Source organism: Netta rufina (genome assembly GCF_964035555.1).
Source record: "Netta rufina genome assembly, chromosome: 6".
NCBI lineage: Eukaryota > Metazoa > Chordata > Aves > Anseriformes > Anatidae > Netta > Netta rufina.
In genome coordinates, this window is record NC_140129.1 from 8,260,708 (window position 1) to 8,281,288 (window position 20,581).

The window sequence follows — 20,581 nt, forward strand, 5'->3', positions numbered from 1 at the left end:
GAAAAATGGCGCTGCAGGGCTGATCAGAACTAAGGAATAAACAGACTAGTAGCCCGAAACACAGATGAAGAAGGACATAATAAAGCCCTATGAAAACACGAACAAGAAGAAGATAGACACAAAACAATTGTCCACTGCTTCTTCCAAGTCCCTCAGGAACATTCAAAAAGACAGGAATCCAATAGGGTTCAAAACAGATATTTTTCTTACTACCAAGTATAGATCAAGCTGCAGAATTCCCTGACACAGGACACGGTAAATGCCAAAGACTTGCAAGATTTGAAAAGTTAATTATCCAAGTCCACAGAAAAGCTGTTAAACTAAAATATAAAGCACTACAGCTGAACCAAGAACTCCCTGAAATTAAGTTTATGGATGGTGGGGAAGAAGTTGAAGTATCACTATTAATTGTGTCTTTTAAAATTCTTTTGTGTAAAAGTACCTGAATAGGCAAAGAGCTTTTTATATTAAACACACACACACACAAAAAAATTGTCCCTGTCTCAAAACCAAAATTTAGCTTAAATAAACAGAATGAATGAGGGGTGAGGGAAAGGTGGTTTCAAACAGAAATATAAATATCTCACTTTGTAAATGAAAGACTGAGAAAATGAGCAAACAGCAAAAGCAAAACCCTCTCTCTCTCTCTCCAGAATTTGGATGTCCATTTAGCAAAACAGTAGCACGTGGAAGTAAAGACGTCTTAATTGGACTTTACTCTTCCATGAGGTAGCATTGTATGCAAGTAGCTTATATACTAGACTGCGTAGATTAAAGATATAAAAATCTCCTAAACACCAGAGATGGCAAATACACATACACCTATAAAACAGCAACAACATACACCCAGCACGCCTTTGCAGCGGGGCAGTAGCATAACCAACAGCAATTTCTCTCACAAAAGACAGAAAGCCCTCCGTCACCTTTTATTCAATAAAAAGACAGTCTTTTTGTACACTGTTTTTCTGCACTTCTTCCAGTACAGCAGCACACCTGGGTGATGGGAAAAAAAATACCCTATTTTCATTTCAGAATACCTGATGGTCTTGTGTCAAGGCTGGAATAGGGCAGGTAAGTACTAGCTGGCCATGCAGTCTACCTTAACAATTAAAGAGTTTACTGAGTTTTATTACCTGAGAGACAGTACGTCCTTATAGACCATTAAAGAAACAGCAGAAGATGCTTCCTACACTCTGCAGCATGTTTTCACACTGGTTGTTCTGTGCTATGGTGTATAACATACCACATTTGATCCAACTGAATACCTGCCATAGCATCTAACTGTACAGGAGAGCACACTGCTCCTTAATCGCTGTGTTTCATCATGTAGCATTGTTTGATGCTGGCACAAGGTTCATCAGGCCCATCTTTCTGATCTATACAGCATGCCTCTGTCTTCTTCTGTTCCTTCCAAGGGAACTCGTACACCTTCTTTTGCCTGCTGAGATGCAAGAAGTTCATGTAACACTGGTGGGACGCTCTCTTTTGATATACACTACTTGTCCTGTCTCTCACTGTCACCCTGCTTCTGACCACTGAATTTACTGGAAAGCACTTCTTAGGAAGAAACACACAACAACTGTGTGTGTGGCACATTTAAATATTTCTCTGGCAGCCCCTGTAGCAAGTAGGCAAGAGGCATCTTCCTTATTTCCTTTCATCTTGCAGTCGGGTATTTTGCTTTATGCAGATTGAGAATGCCAGCTTCTCTCTTCTTTTTCTTCCCTGAACGCTTTCATAGTTCAGTGCCAAAAAGGACATCTCACCTTTACTTTGTAGAAAGAAGTATAGGAACCCAAAGATTTGTTGTCCTCTGGCCCTTGCAGGAAAACTGACCCAAAAAAAGCAGATTCATACTTTCTACTTGTGCAGCACTGCTGTTGACCCTTTGGAGCTCTGCTACACAACATAGTAATTCAACAGGTAGATGAACACTACTACATGGTCACTACAGTACCGCAAGTAACCTAGGATATGACAAGTCTGCACACTCCTGTCCTTTACACACACACACACATATATATAGATATACATGTAAATATAAATATCAAGGCTGGTGTGCCAAAATACATATCACATTTTCTTAATGACAACAAAAAGGATAATTCTGCATGTTTTCTGGTTGTCGTTCTTTTGCATCAAAACTCAAGTCTGTCATAGCCAAAGGAAAAAAAAATTAGGAGTAACTAATTTTGCAGGTGGTCATTTAATTTCTTTTGGGTTGAACTAATTCCTGGAGATAGCAACACAGCAAGAGACCGGAGCTATTTAGCTTTGTGCCACTGCATAAAGACATCTCATTCTCTTTGCCTGAACTCTGCTGTAAATCAGGAGTCATTCTGCTGAAGTGAAAGGAACCAAACCACACAAAGCCAGCGTGAGCACAGATGAAAAATGCAGATTCACAATACTGTCCTAAACCATTTATTTATTTATTTTACTTCATGACAACATTTATAGAAACTAGAAGTCAATAATTCCACTATGTTGCTTCTGACTGAACTTCACAGAAGCTGGCATTTGGCAAAAGTTTTACATCTGTAAATGCTACATCTAGCCAACATTTCCTTTTTCACCTACTTTTAGACATTTCAGTCTGATGCTGGCTTTGTACAGTTGGTCCGCACAGGCACTGACTTGGTACTGAAGGCCAGTTTGGTCCTCATGTTCATTGCCTGCAGAAGCACCCAGCAAAAAGCTCAATGTGACGCAGCTGGTCATTTCAGGGGAACCCCAGTCATGCCATGGGATTTCGGGCACACTTGAGGTCTCCCTTAGAGTAGACTCCAGGGCTTCATGCCTGGTCTGCCCATCTCCCTTGATCTCATACAGGCAGGTGGTGATGTGTGACAGACCCTGACCAGACAAAGAAATGAGCCCTGCCTCACACTGTCTGCCACAAGGACATCTGGGATTACCAGACAGCTTCAGGCTCAATCCACAGAAAAAAAGGAACTGCTGCAATCCAGCCCCCACCTGCCCTGAGCCCAGAAACTATCACAATTCAAAATAAGCAAACCTTTTGTAAAAATAGTCTCATTTTTCAGTCAATGACTGGCTATAAGTAGTAGTCAGGCAAGTAAAAAAAAAATTGCTTTAGAGATACCTTTGTTCTCCTTTTTAATCCTAAGAATATTTTAAGTTCTAATACTGTTTTATAAACTCTTGTCATTAAAAGGCAGTTTCCTATTTTTCTCAATTTTTTAGTAACTTGAAATCATGTTTTTATTACTAGCCATTTCTTTTCCCCCCCTCGACTATTAGAGTACTCTGAATCAAGAATTTATTTACAAAGTGTTGCACTAAAATATTCCTTGAAATAGCAAGGAACGCTATTACAAGATCACTCAAAGTATACTGAGTGAACGTTATGCAAATGAAACGAGAGCTATTCAGTAAAGAAAATCAAGATTATCCTATCGAAATCTAGCCAACAGTAGCTGTAGTCTATGAAAAAAGCAACAGTAGAAAATAATAATCAGAAAACACTATATCCTTCTGTTTATTTCTAAATCTTTTAGAAATCTTTTCATAAAAAAATCCTGGCAAAAGGAGAATCTTTTTTTTTTTTTTTTTTTTTGTTGGACATCTTATAAAATCCACTATGCTTGCGGATATGCTTTCTTCCTCATCTTTAAGTATATGGTTAAAGAGATGTTCCAATTTTAGATATATTATTTGGCATTTTCACGCACTGAGAAAGTTCTAAAGCACCAGCATATCACACGGCCATAGGTGCAAGGAAAGAACAATAAAGCTTTTGACAGGAACTCATTTTGATTGGGAGTTTTAGAACAAATGCTCATTCTTTATCAATGGGGTCACACAGGTTAGAAGTAAAAAGGCTCATTGTTTTTTCACCAAACCAGTTAGAACTGAAGAAATTCAGCTAAAAAAAAAAAAAAAAAAAGATAGTTTTTTTGGCTATATAGTTAGGGACCTGATCCAAAGCTCCTTGAACTCGACAGAAAAACTCCTGCAGACTTCAGTTAGTTTTGCATCAAGCCTGACAATGACTGGAATCATTTATTCAAGTTGTTAATTGGTGGCTAAATTGACATAATTCATAACAACCACATTTGTAACAACCTTTGCCTGGAAAGGTTTCTCCACAAACTGCAGGTGTCAGCGGAGCTGAAAGCAATTATTTAAATAACTTGGTAAAAAAACACATTTTTTCTGGATTTATTTTGTGTGCTCTCATATTTAACATGAGTCACCTCTGACTGTTCCATAAAATAACCACGCTGGGCAAAAAAGGCCGATTTTTGACTTCAGCACAAAGTAACAGTAAAATCTAACCACCAGAGCACATTCCCTAACAAGTAACTTTAAGTCCGCATTAATTATCTTCATAACACATTAAGGTTTATTAACATCACAGGCTATAGCAGGAAACAATTAAAATTACACATTAGATGAGAAGACCCAAGAGAACGGAATGGAGCTGTGATGGGAGGTTCAGGCTGGGTGTGAGGAAAAGGGTCTTCACCAAGAGCTGGCCGGGCACTGAACAGGCTCCCCAGGGCAGCAGTCATGGCCCCGAGCCTGATGGAGTTCAAGCAGTGTTTGGACAACGCTCCCAGATATCTGGTTTAATTTTTAGGTAGTCCTGTATGCAGCCAAGAGTTAGACTCAATATTACGTGCAGGTCCCTTCCTACCAGAGAAATTCTGTGCTTCTCTGAGAGCTCCATGCACTGTATTTGACAAATACATTTCAAATAATTTCCTCTATGGTTATCCATTTAAAGATACTCATTTGCCATATGAATTCTTAAACAACTTTGGGAGACACTGTCAGACCGTGCTAGAAGTGCAACGGCTGTCAGAGCCTCAACTTATCCTTCCCTCTTCTCTTGTAACCAGCCTCCATGCCTAGGAATCTCTCAGGGTCCATGTAGTCCACAAGTCCCTCACTGCTAATCACACCCTGCAGCATTTTCCACTCACTGAAGTCCGTTGTCATCATTCTGACTGAAAGAAACCAGACTTGCACCAAACTGTTGGGCCAGCGCTAGCTCACAGATGAAGCACTACTGTAGACTGAACTTTTATATGAATATTTAACTTCCTCAATAATTCTTCAGTGTTCAGCAGAACACAATATTAAATGGTATCAAAAAGACGCATCACCATCTTGTGATGCATAATAAAAGCCACTTATTGTATCAGGCTGACCAGATGATCTTAGGAGCACTCACATGGGTTTTAAGAAAAGCTACATGTGTATTAAATGTTTGCTGTCATTTGTTTTAAGGCAGTAATAATCACTAGGCAGTGAGGAAAGCAATAACAAGCTGACAGTGCCTCAAAATATACAAAGGATTAATAATAAGCACACCAGAATGTGGCTGTAATAATTAACATGGTCTGTATTGGTTTGTTTTGTGGGAAACCATATGAAAAACAATCTTTAATAGTTATTTTTATTAATAATTGACGCACCGCTTGATACCACACAAACAGACAGCATTTCCACCACAGAAGCTAGATTTGAATCCTGCAAATACTTAGAGATTTACATTTGCATTTACCCCCCCCCCCTACCCCCCCCCATTCTGATTAGCCTTGTTTGTCACTCAGAGAAGCACATGCATATGCATATGCACAAGCACCCGTTCAGGATCAGGGCCTGAAACAGGCAAAACAACCAGAAGGCAGACATGGAAACCCTAGCGGCTTGCCCTCAGCTAAGAAACATTCAGGCAGTGGAAGATTCGGAGAAAACTCCCCAAAACCCCAGTCTGTTGCCCTACCCTGAAAACCACAGATGTTTCAAAGAATGCTGGAGAAATGCATCTGGCTCTAAGGAACACTTCTGTCTTACTCAAAGTAATTGTGAGGATTTTAGTTAGACATCTAACCTGCAGCAGAACCTATTTAACCCCAGAGAGGTGCTGACTGACAGGCGGAGTTGAAGCAGCAGGATAGCTCTTCTCATCTACTGCTGACTCTCAGAAGGCCACAAAACATTAATCAATTCATTCACACAGACGTTCACAGAGAGCACCGCTGCTCCCTTTTAGGATTCAGGAAGTAAGCAGTCTAAGACGTTGCTTTCTGACCTGAGTAGCCTGGCCTGCATCCTATGTTCATTAAATACAGTCTGTTTAATAAACACAGGTTAGAGTCCATTTTCAGAACTAATCCCTTGGTAGTGTAGCTTACACTACGGCTTCTTACGGAGAAATAAAAGAGATTTGTTTTCCTCAGGAAGATTCTCTTGGCGTTAAATTTCGTAAAACATCTTTAGTAGTAGTTTTTTCCCTAACAAGTAAAAGCCTCTACTATAGCAAATCCTCAAGAAGCTGAAAGTCAAATAAAGTTTACATTTTCCGTTTGTGTTCAACTGTACTGACAAGACACAGTGTAAGAGGATGATTTGACAGTCTCTTCTCATTTCCATTTGCTCAGCAAGTCTGTGTTTCAACAGCTGGGGGCACTTCAGAGACACCCAAACTTAGTGATCATAGTAAAGGGCAAAGATATTTGACAAAGCAATCCTGACAACTAGTACAGGACTATACTCCTAACTGTTGTTTTCAGCTAGGTCTCCAAGCTCTCCAAACCAGTCAAGTAAAACACTGCTCCATGAAGGGAAAAGCACTGTACAAAGTTCACTTCTGAGTAGTTTTTCATTGTCTTCTAACATGTAGTTAGCTTCAAGTTCTGTACAGAACTTGAAGCGAAGAGGAAGTGCTACTGTATGAGACACAAAGACTATGCTCTACTCTATTACTGCTTTATTTTCATACTGAATTTCTCTGGACAGAAGAGAGCCACTTTTGTTGTTTCCTTCAATGATGCATCATTATCAGACAGCTAGCGCCAATCTTGCTATAAACAAGCAAAGATGTGAAAACAGCAGAAAGCACCAGGAACAAGACGCTTCTCTCCTAGTTAGCAGTTTTTCACACGGTGGAAAGGAATCCTGCACCTTCCTCTGGAAGGTTCATAGGTTCTTATCTCTCACAGCAAGATTGGACCACTAAGATCCTACTGGAATATATTTCAGCAGCAAAAGGCATTTATTTAACTCATTGGTAGAAAAAAATGGTAAATAACAGCCAACAAAATCCCACGTAGAGACATACCAAACAAGGCTTTACGCTTCGTGAAGCTCTCACCCAGCAGAAGAAATGAGAAAAATAACCAAGCAGAGGCGATAGATATTGGAACCTAGCCTCATACTACAGCGACGAGCACAGCCACGAAGTCTTTCAAAGCAGAACAGAATAGCACTTCAAAGGGAGGAGAAAAAAAAAAAAAAAAAAAAAAAGAACTTAAAGGCTAACTTGAAAGTGAGACCACAGCCTGAAAAAAACCCAAAACACACACTTCTGGCTGGCCAAACCCCAAAGAACAGACATATCATTTATACATATACAGCAATTTAATGAACTTCCTCTCTGGCAGCCTAACAGATGCTCAAAATGAACTGCGTTGCTGCTACAACATGACTGCATTAATGCAAGTCATTGTGTCATTTCTGTGTCATTTCAAATTATTTCATCTGCTACACAGCACTGTTTTTCAGTACAGTGACCTTAGGCCAGGTGTTAGCTCATAAGCCTTCCTGAAAGACAAGCTGCCCCAGCTGAAAGTCTGCTAGTAACCCAGTATCAGATAGGCTGAGTACAGAAAGGAGAATTCAGTTACCAAAAAGAGTCCCAAAAGTGGCCTTTCTGGAGTAAGATAGGACCACTCTGACAAAGCAGAATAGGAGAAGCAAGAGATGCTAAACTCACCCCCATAAAAAGAGGGCTATAATTTTCAAAACTGTCAAATCAATGCCTTCCATGAACACCATATTTGCTACACATTTATAGCCTTCAGAATCCCCATTTAGGAAACTGGATCTCTTCTCTCCAACGTTCACACCACAGCAAGGAAGCGGTGCTTTCTCTCCCCTCTCATTCCTTCATACTTTAAAAAACTTTATTTGCCTATAAATCTTCTCAGAAAGGCTGGGCCCTATTTACAGATTCTGTAAATGATCACAGATCCACTGATGTTCACAGAGCTCATGCCAGGTGACACCAGGTGAATTCTGGCCTGCCCACAACAGCCTATCCTCAGTAGCTCCACCATTTTCACCCCAATCATAGCCAGTTATAAGCAAGAAGGCCTGCACTGAGCGGCAGTACTTACTGCAGTTCTCTGCTTTTTTATTTCGGTGAATCACCGTCTTTTGACTGGGCGTACTGAAAAGGCTGGTCCAGTTGACTGTGTGGTAGTAGCACAGATTGCTGTTGTCTGTTATGTAGATGTTGCCAGCGCTGATTTGCTTCAAGGACTGGAACTGCAAAGAGGTAATGCCTTGTTGCTTTAGGATGAGTAAGGAAAGGCCACTGTGACAAAAACAAAAGAACAGGAATGAGCCCCAGGAGGTGGAACTTACAAAGGCTGGTTGAGAACTTCCCACTAGAATTAGTTTCTAATGGCAAAATGACCTTTTTTTGCAAAGCTGAAATTTGGTCAGATAAACATTTCTTTAAGGGTGACATAAACGTTCTGTGAGTCAAAACCCTTTTTTTTTTTTCCCAGAAAATTACAAGCCCTGTCAGAATCATGATAGCACAAACTGTGAGGCTCGGGATGCAGCCAGCAAAACCACTCGATTAAGTCAAACACAGTTCAATTTTGCATGTTAACTTTTTTTTTTTTGAATGAAGTGCAGTTAAGAAAATTTTAGAAAAATCTGTTCCTCCCCCAAGACAACAGAATTAATACTGTGATAGTTTATGTGCTAAGGAAAAATTGACAAAGTCACGCAAAATGTATTAACATCTTCTGTCAGGCATCAAATTAACATCATTTATAGTAATACAGGCAGAAACTGTTACTTCCAAGGAAATTTTTCCACCCACTTTCTATATTTCATTTTTCTTTTATTGTAATATACGGTTATCTCCTTTCTTCATCAAAGGAAGAGGCAAATGATTGTGTGTATAATCTGTGAATGACTGCACATATTTTATGACTGATGATGAGTAAAGACAACAGCCAGTTTCTGGGCAACCTTTAAGTTATTGTATTTTAATGATTGTAATTGTTTTCCAGCTGTTCTAAATAAAAACTGCTGCTTGCAAACAAACGCTGGGCTGTAATTCAATCTCAAGGTTTCACTGCTATTCATAATCTGCTTGGCCTGCTGTTTAAGATGCCAGCAGAATCCCATGACTGATTTACTACATTTACACAACTGGGAACCAGAGTTTGCTCTATACATCATCCCGCTATCTTGTGCTCCTCCATTACTTTTCACTGCATTTTCTTCTCTTCAAGATCAATTCTTCTGTACGAGTGTTCATATTGAAACATCGCTGGTAAAAGTGGCACTACACAGCTAACACGTGCCCCATCTGTGAAGTACTTCAGTGTTCTTCCATGTATTTATTATCTTTTACGGCTCCTTAAGAGCAGATTGTTCCTTGGACGCGTGAGCCTGCACCTCCGTTCGCACCCATAGAATCTTCCAGATAATGAGGCTAAGTAGTTTCTTTCAGTTTACATTTCACATTCATAACATATTTTAATATTGTAAGAAGTATTTGCTGGACAATGATTTAAGAGCTACAACAATGACCCAAGACATTCTAATTTTTTTTTGTTTTCTTTATATTTTTTTAAAACCATTATAAACAAGTGCTTATCAAAGATACTGTTAACGAATAACTTGGTAACACAGAAAACATACCAGTTTATGATGCCTTTCCAGAAGGATGTCGCAGTCTGGGCTACCAAATAAAAGGCTAATAAAAAAACTATTCCATGAACAGAGAGAGTACCTTACCTATACAGAGCTCTTCCACCAATTGTAACCAAGTTAGAAAACACCCTGAAATCCGTCATATTCTCAGGCCACGACTGTATATTCAAATACCCTGGAGGAGGTAAAGGCAAATGGGAACATCAGTCATTTCAGACATAAAGACCACTTGATCACGTAGATGAATTAAGACAGGCCTAACCTGTAACTGAAAGACAGTGCTGGCCTGAGTAAAAGAAAGAAATAAGTAATGAATGCTGCACAGTACGGTGTGGGAATTCATCAGCCTGCTCCGCACTCTCCTCCAGGAAGGCAAAGGAAGACTTCAGCAGTGTCACAGCAGCAGTGTCATAGCACTAAGTCCACTTCCAACAGCCAGACTTTCAACAGCCTAAACACAAGCTGCAATCTGCAAGGCCCGCCAGCCACTTCTTAGAATTTGACAGAATTAGGATTTGCCTTAATTAAGAAGGATCAGTTTAAAATGTATTGCATACTTCGGACAGAAGTTGAGAGATCCTTTTTGAAGCATACAAAGATAAGACTTCCCTGAAACAAAGAACTTGGCATTCCTTTCTGAGTGTGCGTGAGTCACCACTGGAAAGCAGTCTCTGCATAGGCAGAAAGTGGAACTACGTATTTTGTTCTACAAAGACATCTATACATGTAGTTCCCCATGATTTTTCAGTACAGGACTGAAATGCAGTACATCTGTAAGCACAGGGATAATGCCACTTAAGTGGTAGAGCAGACGCTGTCACAACTGCTGTCTGCAACACTTGTCCCACTTGGCTAGCACTGTGCCAAGACCCCCAGCCCACTCAACAATAAGGTCTTGGTATTCTGGTGTCTGTGTACCCCAAATGCAATGCTCACTCTGTACTCATTAGGAAAGGACAATACACTTTTTAATAATATGTGATACTGGAGTTGTTCTGTATTAAACTTTGTTAAATTGACAATATGCTGACTTTTAAGAAAAAAGCATGGTATCTTCAGAAAAAACACCAAATCACAACCATAAATGCAAAATGAGAAGAAATTCATATTGTACGAATCAGAAGTATTTGTTACCTGTTATTTCTCTCACTGTTTGGAAGATATTTAATTTCTCCGGATTAATAGCGGCAATTGTGTGGTATGGATCCCTGAAAGATTAAACGGACAAAATGTGATACAATGAATAAACAAAAAAGTCACGTTCACAAAGCTATGCCATGTAGAAATTATTATTCTTTCAGAAAAGGAAGTCAACATTTGGCTTTTCGGTAGCATATGTGGCAGGTTTCTCCAGACCGTTTTCAATTTTTTCAGACTGTTGATTCTACAGAATCTGTAGAAACTTCTCCTAAGTCATCCTGAGGGGAAATAATGGTGCTCACTATCTTGAAGGATCAAATCATCAATATTTGAGTAAATACTTATGCTCTTGGAGAATTAATGGATTCTGAACAACTATGGATGATATCCCTAAAGGAAAAGATGCATGTTTTCAACATTTTTTCCAGGAAGGCCAACTTAAATAATAGTTTTAATACCACACTGCCAGGACTGTACTTATAAAATTGCTACTGAAACAAGTAACAAGCTAAAACCAGAAGAAAACTAAGAGCATGCTGGCAGTGCCTGACCTTGGACATTACAAGGATGCACTGTTTAGAAGGTGTAAAATGGGACATCAAGAAGCACACACAGATCTTTGCCAAGCTAGTTGGTCATTAGAGAACTGAAATACCCCCATCAAACACGAAAATCTCTAAGTTAGGCATGCTATAACATGAAAAGATGAAACTGACTGATTTGACAGTGACATCATTTAGCTTTTCTTGTTTATTTTTGTTTTAAATTTTAAAGAACGAAGAGCATTTGACTGGACAATGTCCACTAGGAGGAAACATACTGCGACACTCCCGTTATTTAATGAATAAAAGCCTAACTCAAACAAAAAAACTCCTTTAAAACTCAATACCACAACGTTATGGTATTTTTATAGGGTTTGTGAGGGTAGCAAACATCTTCAGTAAAGGTGGAACATGCATTTCCATCTCTCCTCCTTCTGCTTTCCAAGAGCAGAACTCCTGGAATTGGAACACACTGGTAATCAACCAAGCTGTCTCTGGGGACAGGTCTCATGAGACTGTGCTGTGGCAGACTAATGGGGTCACTTCAACTATTGTGGAGGTGACTCCAGGATCGTAAAAAACAAAATAAATTCTTAAACCTCAATATAAAGCCCAGTGGACCACAGAAGCATCGTATAAATGTAATTCTAACAATTTGGGGCTCTCAAAAGTAGGTAACAAATTTGTACTACCTAACAGAAACACAACACTTTGCTTTCAAAATGCATTCCTAAAAAAGGAAACACCACAACTGTACTGAACTTGAGGCTGCTGAATTTTGCCTCCAAATCCTAAGATAAGGTAGTCTTTAAGGATACAAATTTAAACCCCCTTAACAGGCAAATGCCTGACATGTTTTTATCAACTTCTAAAACTGCAGACTAATGCAGTTATCTACCATTCTTATTAGCAGAGACAAGATTTCTCAGTTGAACAGGCTCAGCTGGACTTCACAGCTCCAAGAATAAGCGTTTCAGCTGATTGTGGAACTGTAGACAGACAACGAAAGGGAAGATAAAAAGCTGGCTAGCACTGAGGGCTTGTTGCTCCTGCTGCAACAAGGAGCATTTGCTGTTAGTTAAGGCTGTCTGTCCCCAAACTACACCCCCTCACAGGCAGCAGCCCATCCAAAAGGCAGCTTGGCTTTTTAGGACCCCAACCACAAAAAACAATCGAAAGAAAATTGCACCTGAGCTGTAGGGTTCCTCCCCATTTTCTAGCCAACGTGCCCTGTCTCAGGTCAGAGATGTGGATCTTTAAGAAGATCCCTTCATCCACACGCTTTGGCAGAGTACTACCTCAAAAGAACGAGCACTACCAACTCACCAAAATTTAAGGCCTACCTTTATCCCACTTCACATTCAGACTCTAATTAAAGTCAATTCATAATTATATAATTTCTACATAAATAACCATTAATAGTTAACCCTGGAAACAGTTGCTACTTGAACACATAGTTTGCATACACATTGTAACAAAGGCATAGAGACTAAGTTTAAGAGCTCAGACAACAGAAAGGCTACAAAATGATAGGATCAAAAACATGACAGCATCAATTGTAAGTATGAAGTTACGAATCAAAACAACAAAATCCACTCTTAGCATCTTTCACTGACTTCTCTGCTACTACAAAACATCTCTCAGTTCCCCAGGCAGCTAGACTTGAAGTCCCTACAATCTGAAATGCTGAAAATTCACACAAAGAAGCAGCAGTTCACTGCGTAAACAACTTTGTAACAGAAGTTAACTAGAAGTTCAAATGGACGTATTTAAAAAAAAAAAAAAATATTGTTTTTGTTGATCTGCTCATCTATATAATAAACTGCTTCTGTAGGTAGCTAGTGCTTTTTTATTTATTTTGTGTACTACTCATTTGCAAAATTTACAGGAATATTAAACAAAATTCTGCCCCAGAGATGCAAAGTTATTTTAGCACTCATATTTTTTTTTTAGTACACACTACCACAATTTATGCTGTGGAACAATTCAGGTTTGCAGAACTTGGTGTCTTCATGCTTAAGACTGGTTGGAGTGAGTTTTGTTCATGAAGAATGAGACAAAGTTCTGCACAATTTCAATATTAACTGACCTAAAAGGTTTTCTTCTATTAAAATACAGCAACATATTTTAACTCCCTGCTTTATAGTCTGTAATTTATTTTTTCTTTTTTCCCAAGGGACATGGTTTTATTCAAGATTGGTTTTGCTCCTTTTAATTTCAACAGATTTGTTAATGTGACCCACCTTGTAACTCTACAATTAATGCAACTTTTGCAACAAGTGCTCATCTAATTCTGAAACTTGCATTTCACTTAGTACACAGAGAACTGCTCAATCCCTCCAGCTGCCTACCTTGCGTTTACTGCGTACTCCCTGCCAGGTAGGATTCAACAGATTTACAGCCAACCTCATGGCCAGTCATCGGGACAGATGAGGAAGCATTAAGGTGCAAGCACCGACTCCTGCGTGACCTTCTCCAGGCTTCCCCAGGTCCAAAGCAGCTTTTCCTTAAACCATTCAAGCAGCTTTTCCTTAAACCATTCAAACTAAAGTGTTTCAAACTATGCTACGTTAACCTTCCACACTGTACTCCCTGCTGGAGAGATGAGAAGGCCAACTATACAGCCAAAGCCCACATTTGCTGGCCTTTTGAAAATGAGCGAGCTGCAGAGCCCCCACTGAAGCAGATTTTCAACCTTCACATGGCTGGAGTCAAGCTGTAGGTGAAGAAGCATTACAACCAATCACCACATCAAATCTAGGAAATGAGACCTTTCTTTCCACCTCATCTAGTAGGTAAATTTGAGCCATACTACCTAGTGTCAACCACCTTAACACACCTGAACCTAAGACCAACAAAAGATCTGCCACCAGAATTCCACTTAAGATCTGCGTGCAGAAGTTCAGTTCATCACTCTCACACTACGCCATGAAACTGCAAACATGGAGTTAGTCTGGGAATTTATTTAGTATCACACATCTGGACAACCAATTGCAACCAGTACGGAAAGCTCTGAGAAGCCTAAAAAGCATGGTAAAACTTCAAGGCTATACAGTGGTAGAAGTAATTGAATACTTTGTACTGTTAGTGTACAACAAGACGTGTATACCTATTACATATGGAGGAAAAAAAGGGTTTCATCTTGTTAGCATGTTTTGAGAATTCTGCCCATTTTAAAACGACCTGGAATGCCTCAAAGCATCACATATAATTTACCATGGCCAATTACATTATGAAGGATGAAGGCTTGAATTAGTCAGAAAATGCAGTCGCATGTGCGATCTCAGTGACAAAGAATGCAAAGCAAGAAAGTGGCTGCTTGCACTAGGCCTCCCGTGATCAAAATAAATTAACCCTGCTCTCCCTGGACACATCCCATCCTTTCAGAATTTGTACCATGCATTCAATTCTGATACAATGACACAAAGTGCAAACTATAAACAGCAAGAGGCTGGGTATTTGGCTGGACTCTTTCTTTCCAAAAGAGACATTGGTGAGACTTCCAAATACTGGTTCTGTACCTCCACATGACCTGTAATTAAGACTTATTCAACATACAAAGATATTTAAACCAAAACACCGTAGTTGAGTACCCCTGAGTTTTGCACATCTCTGCAATCAAACCTTTAATATATGTAATTTAAACCAATTGACTGTTTTTTCATACATGAGCAACAACCACCAGCCAGGCTCTGACAATTTATGGTACCCAAAGATCACAGTAGGCTTTTCTCCTTCTAGTGCCATCTACTTCATCCTTTCTCTTCCTATAGGTTGAATCATAAGAACGCCATTAACAGTTCCCTTCCTAACTAAGTCAGAAAACTTATTTACCCTGGATCTGCTGTTCAGCACAAGAAGCCTGCAGCCATAAGTAAGAGGTGTACATTCCTGGTTTTGGCTGGCACCATGCCATAACATCTTTCCATTTTGTCACTTACCCATGAATCCCAGTAACGAGGAAGATAAGGTTGCCATTGATCTTGGTACAGTTTATGAACTTGTCAATATTGCTGGAATCCACCGTCTGAGCTGACACTAAACTCCCTGTTCCAATGCCATCACATGCTGCCAAAACAAGGAGTTGGTGTCAACAATTAGGAAAAATGATTACTGACCCAGAACACACTGGTCTTGTAAGTGCAAGACTTTGTTTCTTTCAGAGATAAAGCTGAAGAGATGTGTCAAAATGGTACTCCACCCATATTCCCCCAAACCATGTGTCCATTCAAAACAGTAAGTCTAAGTACCTGCCACAGAATGGCATCCCGGCAAACACCTTGTTTCACAGTGCTCTCAAGGCCAGTATGAACCCCAAAAACTCCCTCTTGAGCCCTCTGTGAACACAGGCATGAGGACTTGGCTTAAAGCAGCTGGCTGGGTGGTCTATCTGCACGCTACTCACTGCAGAAGGAAGGGGTCCCACACTGCTAGCTCAGTGGGTCCCTTGGCTCTGACGGACCTGGGAATTTCACCATTCGCATGCTAGAAAGCGCCTTATACAGGAAGTATGAAAAGTTCTTTCCTCATCAGCTCATTAAATAAATTGAGAGGCCTGAAGAAATGTTGGTACTGTGTGACAGATCTCTGTCTGGCCTTCAAATGTAATTCAATTGCATTTTCTGGGACACGTGATGCACGAAAGAATAAAACCTTTACAACTTCTGTAAGATAATACATCTATCTCCCTAATGAAGTCCTCAAATGGCAACTATTAACACCACACCTGAACCTTTTACACACATGTAATAGCTTTCCTCTGTCCCATTAAGCAAGGCTAAGAGCTTGGCAAGAACAATACATATGTACTGACGTGCATGAACATGTACCTTTCTGGAGGGGGGCGGGGGTGGATCTGTTTACTGCAATTAGGTTGAAGGACAGAACACTACACACACTTAGAATTCAGTGTGTAATTCCCCAGCCTTGGCAGAAATATCTGTGTTTGTCTGTCTCAGCCATGTGGAGTGACTGCTGATTTACAGGGTTTTCGTAGCTTCATTGTGAATTCCTTTTCAGACAGGGCTTCCACTAGGACTGAAAAACAGCATAAGCCCATGCGGGAAAAGTGATGGTGTTTTGCTCCTGAGACATTCAAGCAGGGAGCAGAAAGCCTCCCCTAGAGCTCAGGACAGCAAAGTAATCTGTAGTACTGATGAGGACTGACACCTGTCACTGAAAAACTTCTACTCCTCTCGAAAGACTAGAAAACAGTCTTCTGTTTTCCAGGAGAAGAAAGAAGAAAAACATAGATGTTCTGGGTAAACACAGATATTCTGGGAAAACAGAGATATTTTTAGAGAACAGACAAAGTAAATGGAAACCTAATGCTGTAGTGACAAGTGGGAGACACACCACACACTGAAGGCAAAATTTTAGTGTAGCCTCCTTTGGGATGACAAAAGGAGAGCTCTGAAACTCCTCCAGGAAATACAAGTCATTAAAATGATATAATAAAGAATTCCTTCAGATTTCTCTAAAACCAATGAAGAAATCCCCCTCATTTTTATCTAAGCAAAAGTAATTGGCTTAGTTATATTACCATTATAACTGAATAAATTTTCATTCCGTTGTATTTAGGAACACATTTCACACACAGCCTACACAGTTCAAAGTTTTGTGGATATCCAAAGGCTATTAATATCAAGTATTCTACAGCATACTCATCCATATTTCATTCCAAACTAACACCCTGCTTTGGTCTACTAAGGTATAGACTACATTCAAGAAAATTTATACCAAATTACTGCCTACCTTTAGGACAAATGTCAGTGCAGGGCTTGCACATCTTAATACCATTTTCTTCAACCTCCATCTTAGAGCTTGGACACGCACGAACACAAGAACTGGAATCGACCACAAAGTTGTCTGAGCAGAAAAAAGAAAGATATTGGTAGAAAGTGAACCACTGGGCTAAACAATACTGGAACATATGGGTTTGGACTCTACTATGTCAATACATATTCTTATTTACCTCAGCACTTCCACATAAACACCAACGTTTAATATTCAGTGTTTTCAAAAGCATCTAAATAAGGCAGTTAGGCATGGCTTTGGTCACTCACGAAAATCTGTGAACTGTCAGTTCATAATACCCCCCTGTCCACTCCCTGTCCCCCCCAATTTGTTTTTATTATCATCTGTGAAAAAAAAAAATAAAAAAAAAAAATAAGTTATGGGAATTGGAGAGAAATAAAACAAGATGCTCTGCCCTCTTTCACACACACAGAAGTATATTTGTCTGGGGTAACACTCCATGGGACAATGACAACTATTTCAATTTTGCCTTGTCAAACAACTGCCAAAGGGGCTTTAGACTGATCCTACTTGATTGAAAGCTTAATGTCAAGAGGGAAAAATAAGTCAGAAAGTTCAATGACGTATTTAGACAAAGGATCACATCCCTTAAGTAGTACAAGATATACCAGTGTTGTTAAAAATAAATATAAATTTGGCTTGCTTAGAAGTCCAACACTATTATTAGAGACAGAATTAAGCCTTGACAGTCCTAGCCTCATCCTACTGTCAGTGAGAATTTTGTCACAGAGATTCGAAGTTTGGACTTAGCTTTGTGTTGAATTATGACACTATTTTTTTTTTATATATTACCCATTTTTCTCACAGATAAATTACACATAAGCAATGCACACCACAACCAGAAATCATGGTGGAAATTAAAGGGAGAGCAAGAATACTGTCTCCCTTATTTTTCTATCTAAAATGTCTATATCAGACTGTATCAATCAACTCTGTAAGTATTTGGGACTCATCATCTGGCTTGCAATTCAGAAGCATGTGTTTTTCACATGTATGGATTTTTTTTTTAAACACCCCCCTCCTCCCTGCTACTGTAATTTTACTTGTGGCATTATTAGTATAGCATGTCTTCTTCCTCACGGGGAAAAACTGCAGAAAATATTTATGGTAACTTGATGTTAGTCCATCATCATTCCAAGAAGAGGGCATCAGCATCATGAAAGTGTTTGCTACCAGGTAGTACTGGTGGTGGACTAGTTATTTTTCTGAAACTGTGATTTCTACACTTTTACAATCCCACTAATAAATACAGCATTTGGCGCTATTTTAACACTTCATTTCTAAACATACAAGGGCTAATCAAAACCATGACTATAACAAATAGTTCTGTCTTCATGACTATAACAAATAGTCATGAAGAGAGAAACTCAGTGAATTCCCTTTCTTAAAAAAAAAAATCACTCTAGTATAAGACACTTGGAAAGTGTCAGCAACCCAGAACATCTCTGTCTTCAGTTAACATGTGACTGAGTTACTAAAGACTGCATGCACACGCAGAGCTATTTAAGACTGCACTATTCACTTAGCTCTCGTTCTCTCATTGTTTTGTGAGGTTCTTGAAATGCAACTCAAAATTTTCCATCCCTGGAGGAAAAGGCAGATAACACAGCACTTACGTGGGCATTTCTTGACGCAAAAAGCCCCATACGTGTACTTGGCATTGTGATTATGTTCCAGTTGGAAGGTGGTAGGATTGTACACAAATGTCTGCGGGCACTGCGTCACACATGCACCACTGTCATTGAAATTCATGCAGGCCTGCAAAGCAAGAGAGAAGAAAAAAATCACCTTGATTAAATCATATAGTTGGTTGTGGTTTGTTTTGTTTTTTTAGCTTACCAGTCCTGATTACTCAGAAGTGTTGCGACAGTGAGAGTTAAGACGCATGTTTTTCTAACCCCCGTTTTGTCTACTTAGATTTCTTGCTAGGACCTTGGCAAATACATGGCACATAAAGGAGGGCTCACAGAGACCCCTTAATTTGAAACACTGCTGCCTGTTACAGCACTTCATACAGAAACATAACAGAACCGTAATTTGTTTCATAACTATTGTTACTACTACTAATCAACTAATTCACAACTCGATGGGACATTCTAAAACTGCCAAGAGTGAACAGCTATTTATCTTAGTCAGTCTAAACAAATGCTAATGACTTTTCCTTAGAGGTCCAACCTTTTGATTTCTTACAGCATGAGTCCATAGTCCAGCTGAAAACTGAAATTCCCAATTAGAAAGCAAGAGGGATAAGAACTTCTTTTGAGCCAGCACAGGAGGGGGTCATTTCCCTAAGTGGCAAGTTTAACAAGGTCAGTTGCTTCACACACTGGGAAAGGAAAATAGGACTTTGTATCACTTAGTATTCAAGCTCAGCCACCCACAGCTGACAGAGGACAGGGCCCTGACAAATGAAGAGGAAAGTGTGTGGATAAAAAGAGTAATGGTATGCAAGGAAAATAATTGACTGTGAAAGGTTGATAATTAGTAATATTAAAAAAAAACAAACATACCACACCACTGATTTTGACATTCCTTATCACCGTGAATCGTATCTATGGTTTTAACCACAGCTTAAAAAAAACCTGTTGGGAGTAGCAATCACAAAGCAAACTGCAAATGTCTAGTGTCAAATCTCATATGAATATGAAAGCTGTAGCCTGGCTTGCATCCCACTAGCATTTTAAGCAACCACTGCTACTGGATTCTGCCTCCCCACTTACCAGTCTCTAGCAGCCACACTGCCTTAGAAATTTCAGTCTAGGGATGAATCTGGGAATTTTCCTGGTAGTCAGAAATACCGAGGTGAACCTGAATCTTTAAAGAGTCAGCAAGCACACCAGTGAGACCCTCCCACCCCACCAAAGGCTGGAAGTTAAAGAAAAGTGAAAAAATTCCCCTGTTCTTCAGCTTATCTCCATTCAGGTCATGACAGAGGTTACCTGTCAGGTCAGGAGATTTCAGGAAGTTAAGGCTAACAAAGTAACAGAAGAGAAGGACACACACTGCTGAAGAACGGGACAAATAGGGAGTTCCATGATGAAGGCACCATCCTAGCCTGAGTATGAACTTCCACTGTCCTCAGGAGCTTGCAGGTAGGCCAAACCAGTCCTGTCTTTGCTGGTTCATTAAAAGTTGTATTCAAAAAAATCGTAGTTCCTCAGAGAACCAGAACTATGATAAACACAGTCAGTTTCTTCCTCATCAAGAACCAGACAGGAAGTCCACTCTATCAATAGGGATTTCTGAGTATTTAGCCAGGCCCTGCTATGCATTTCAAGCTTTAGATCCAGTTAGGTTTTGAATACAAAATAGAAGAACATGTCTAAAACGTTGTTTTAGCATGTTTGTTTGCAGTTATGTCGGATGAT

The 20,581-nt window shown here is 39.6% G+C and overlaps 1 protein-coding gene across 1 annotated transcript in view; it reads right to left on the bottom strand.

The window, feature by feature from the left end:
* ERBB4 (erb-b2 receptor tyrosine kinase 4) overlaps window positions 1-20,581 on the bottom strand; it is a gene marked incomplete at both ends in the record, with an annotated part of 561,535 nt that overhangs the window by 142,718 nt on the left and 398,236 nt on the right. Inside the window, 6 exons of the mRNA XM_084289162.1 lie at window positions 8,154-8,353; window positions 9,799-9,889; window positions 10,849-10,922; window positions 15,338-15,464; window positions 17,151-17,264; window positions 18,830-18,971. Of these exons, the coding sequence (XP_084145288.1) occupies window positions 8,154-8,353; window positions 9,799-9,889; window positions 10,849-10,922; window positions 15,338-15,464; window positions 17,151-17,264; window positions 18,830-18,971 (748 nt within the window). The remainder of the gene's footprint in view (window positions 1-8,153; window positions 8,354-9,798; window positions 9,890-10,848; window positions 10,923-15,337; window positions 15,465-17,150; window positions 17,265-18,829; window positions 18,972-20,581) is intronic.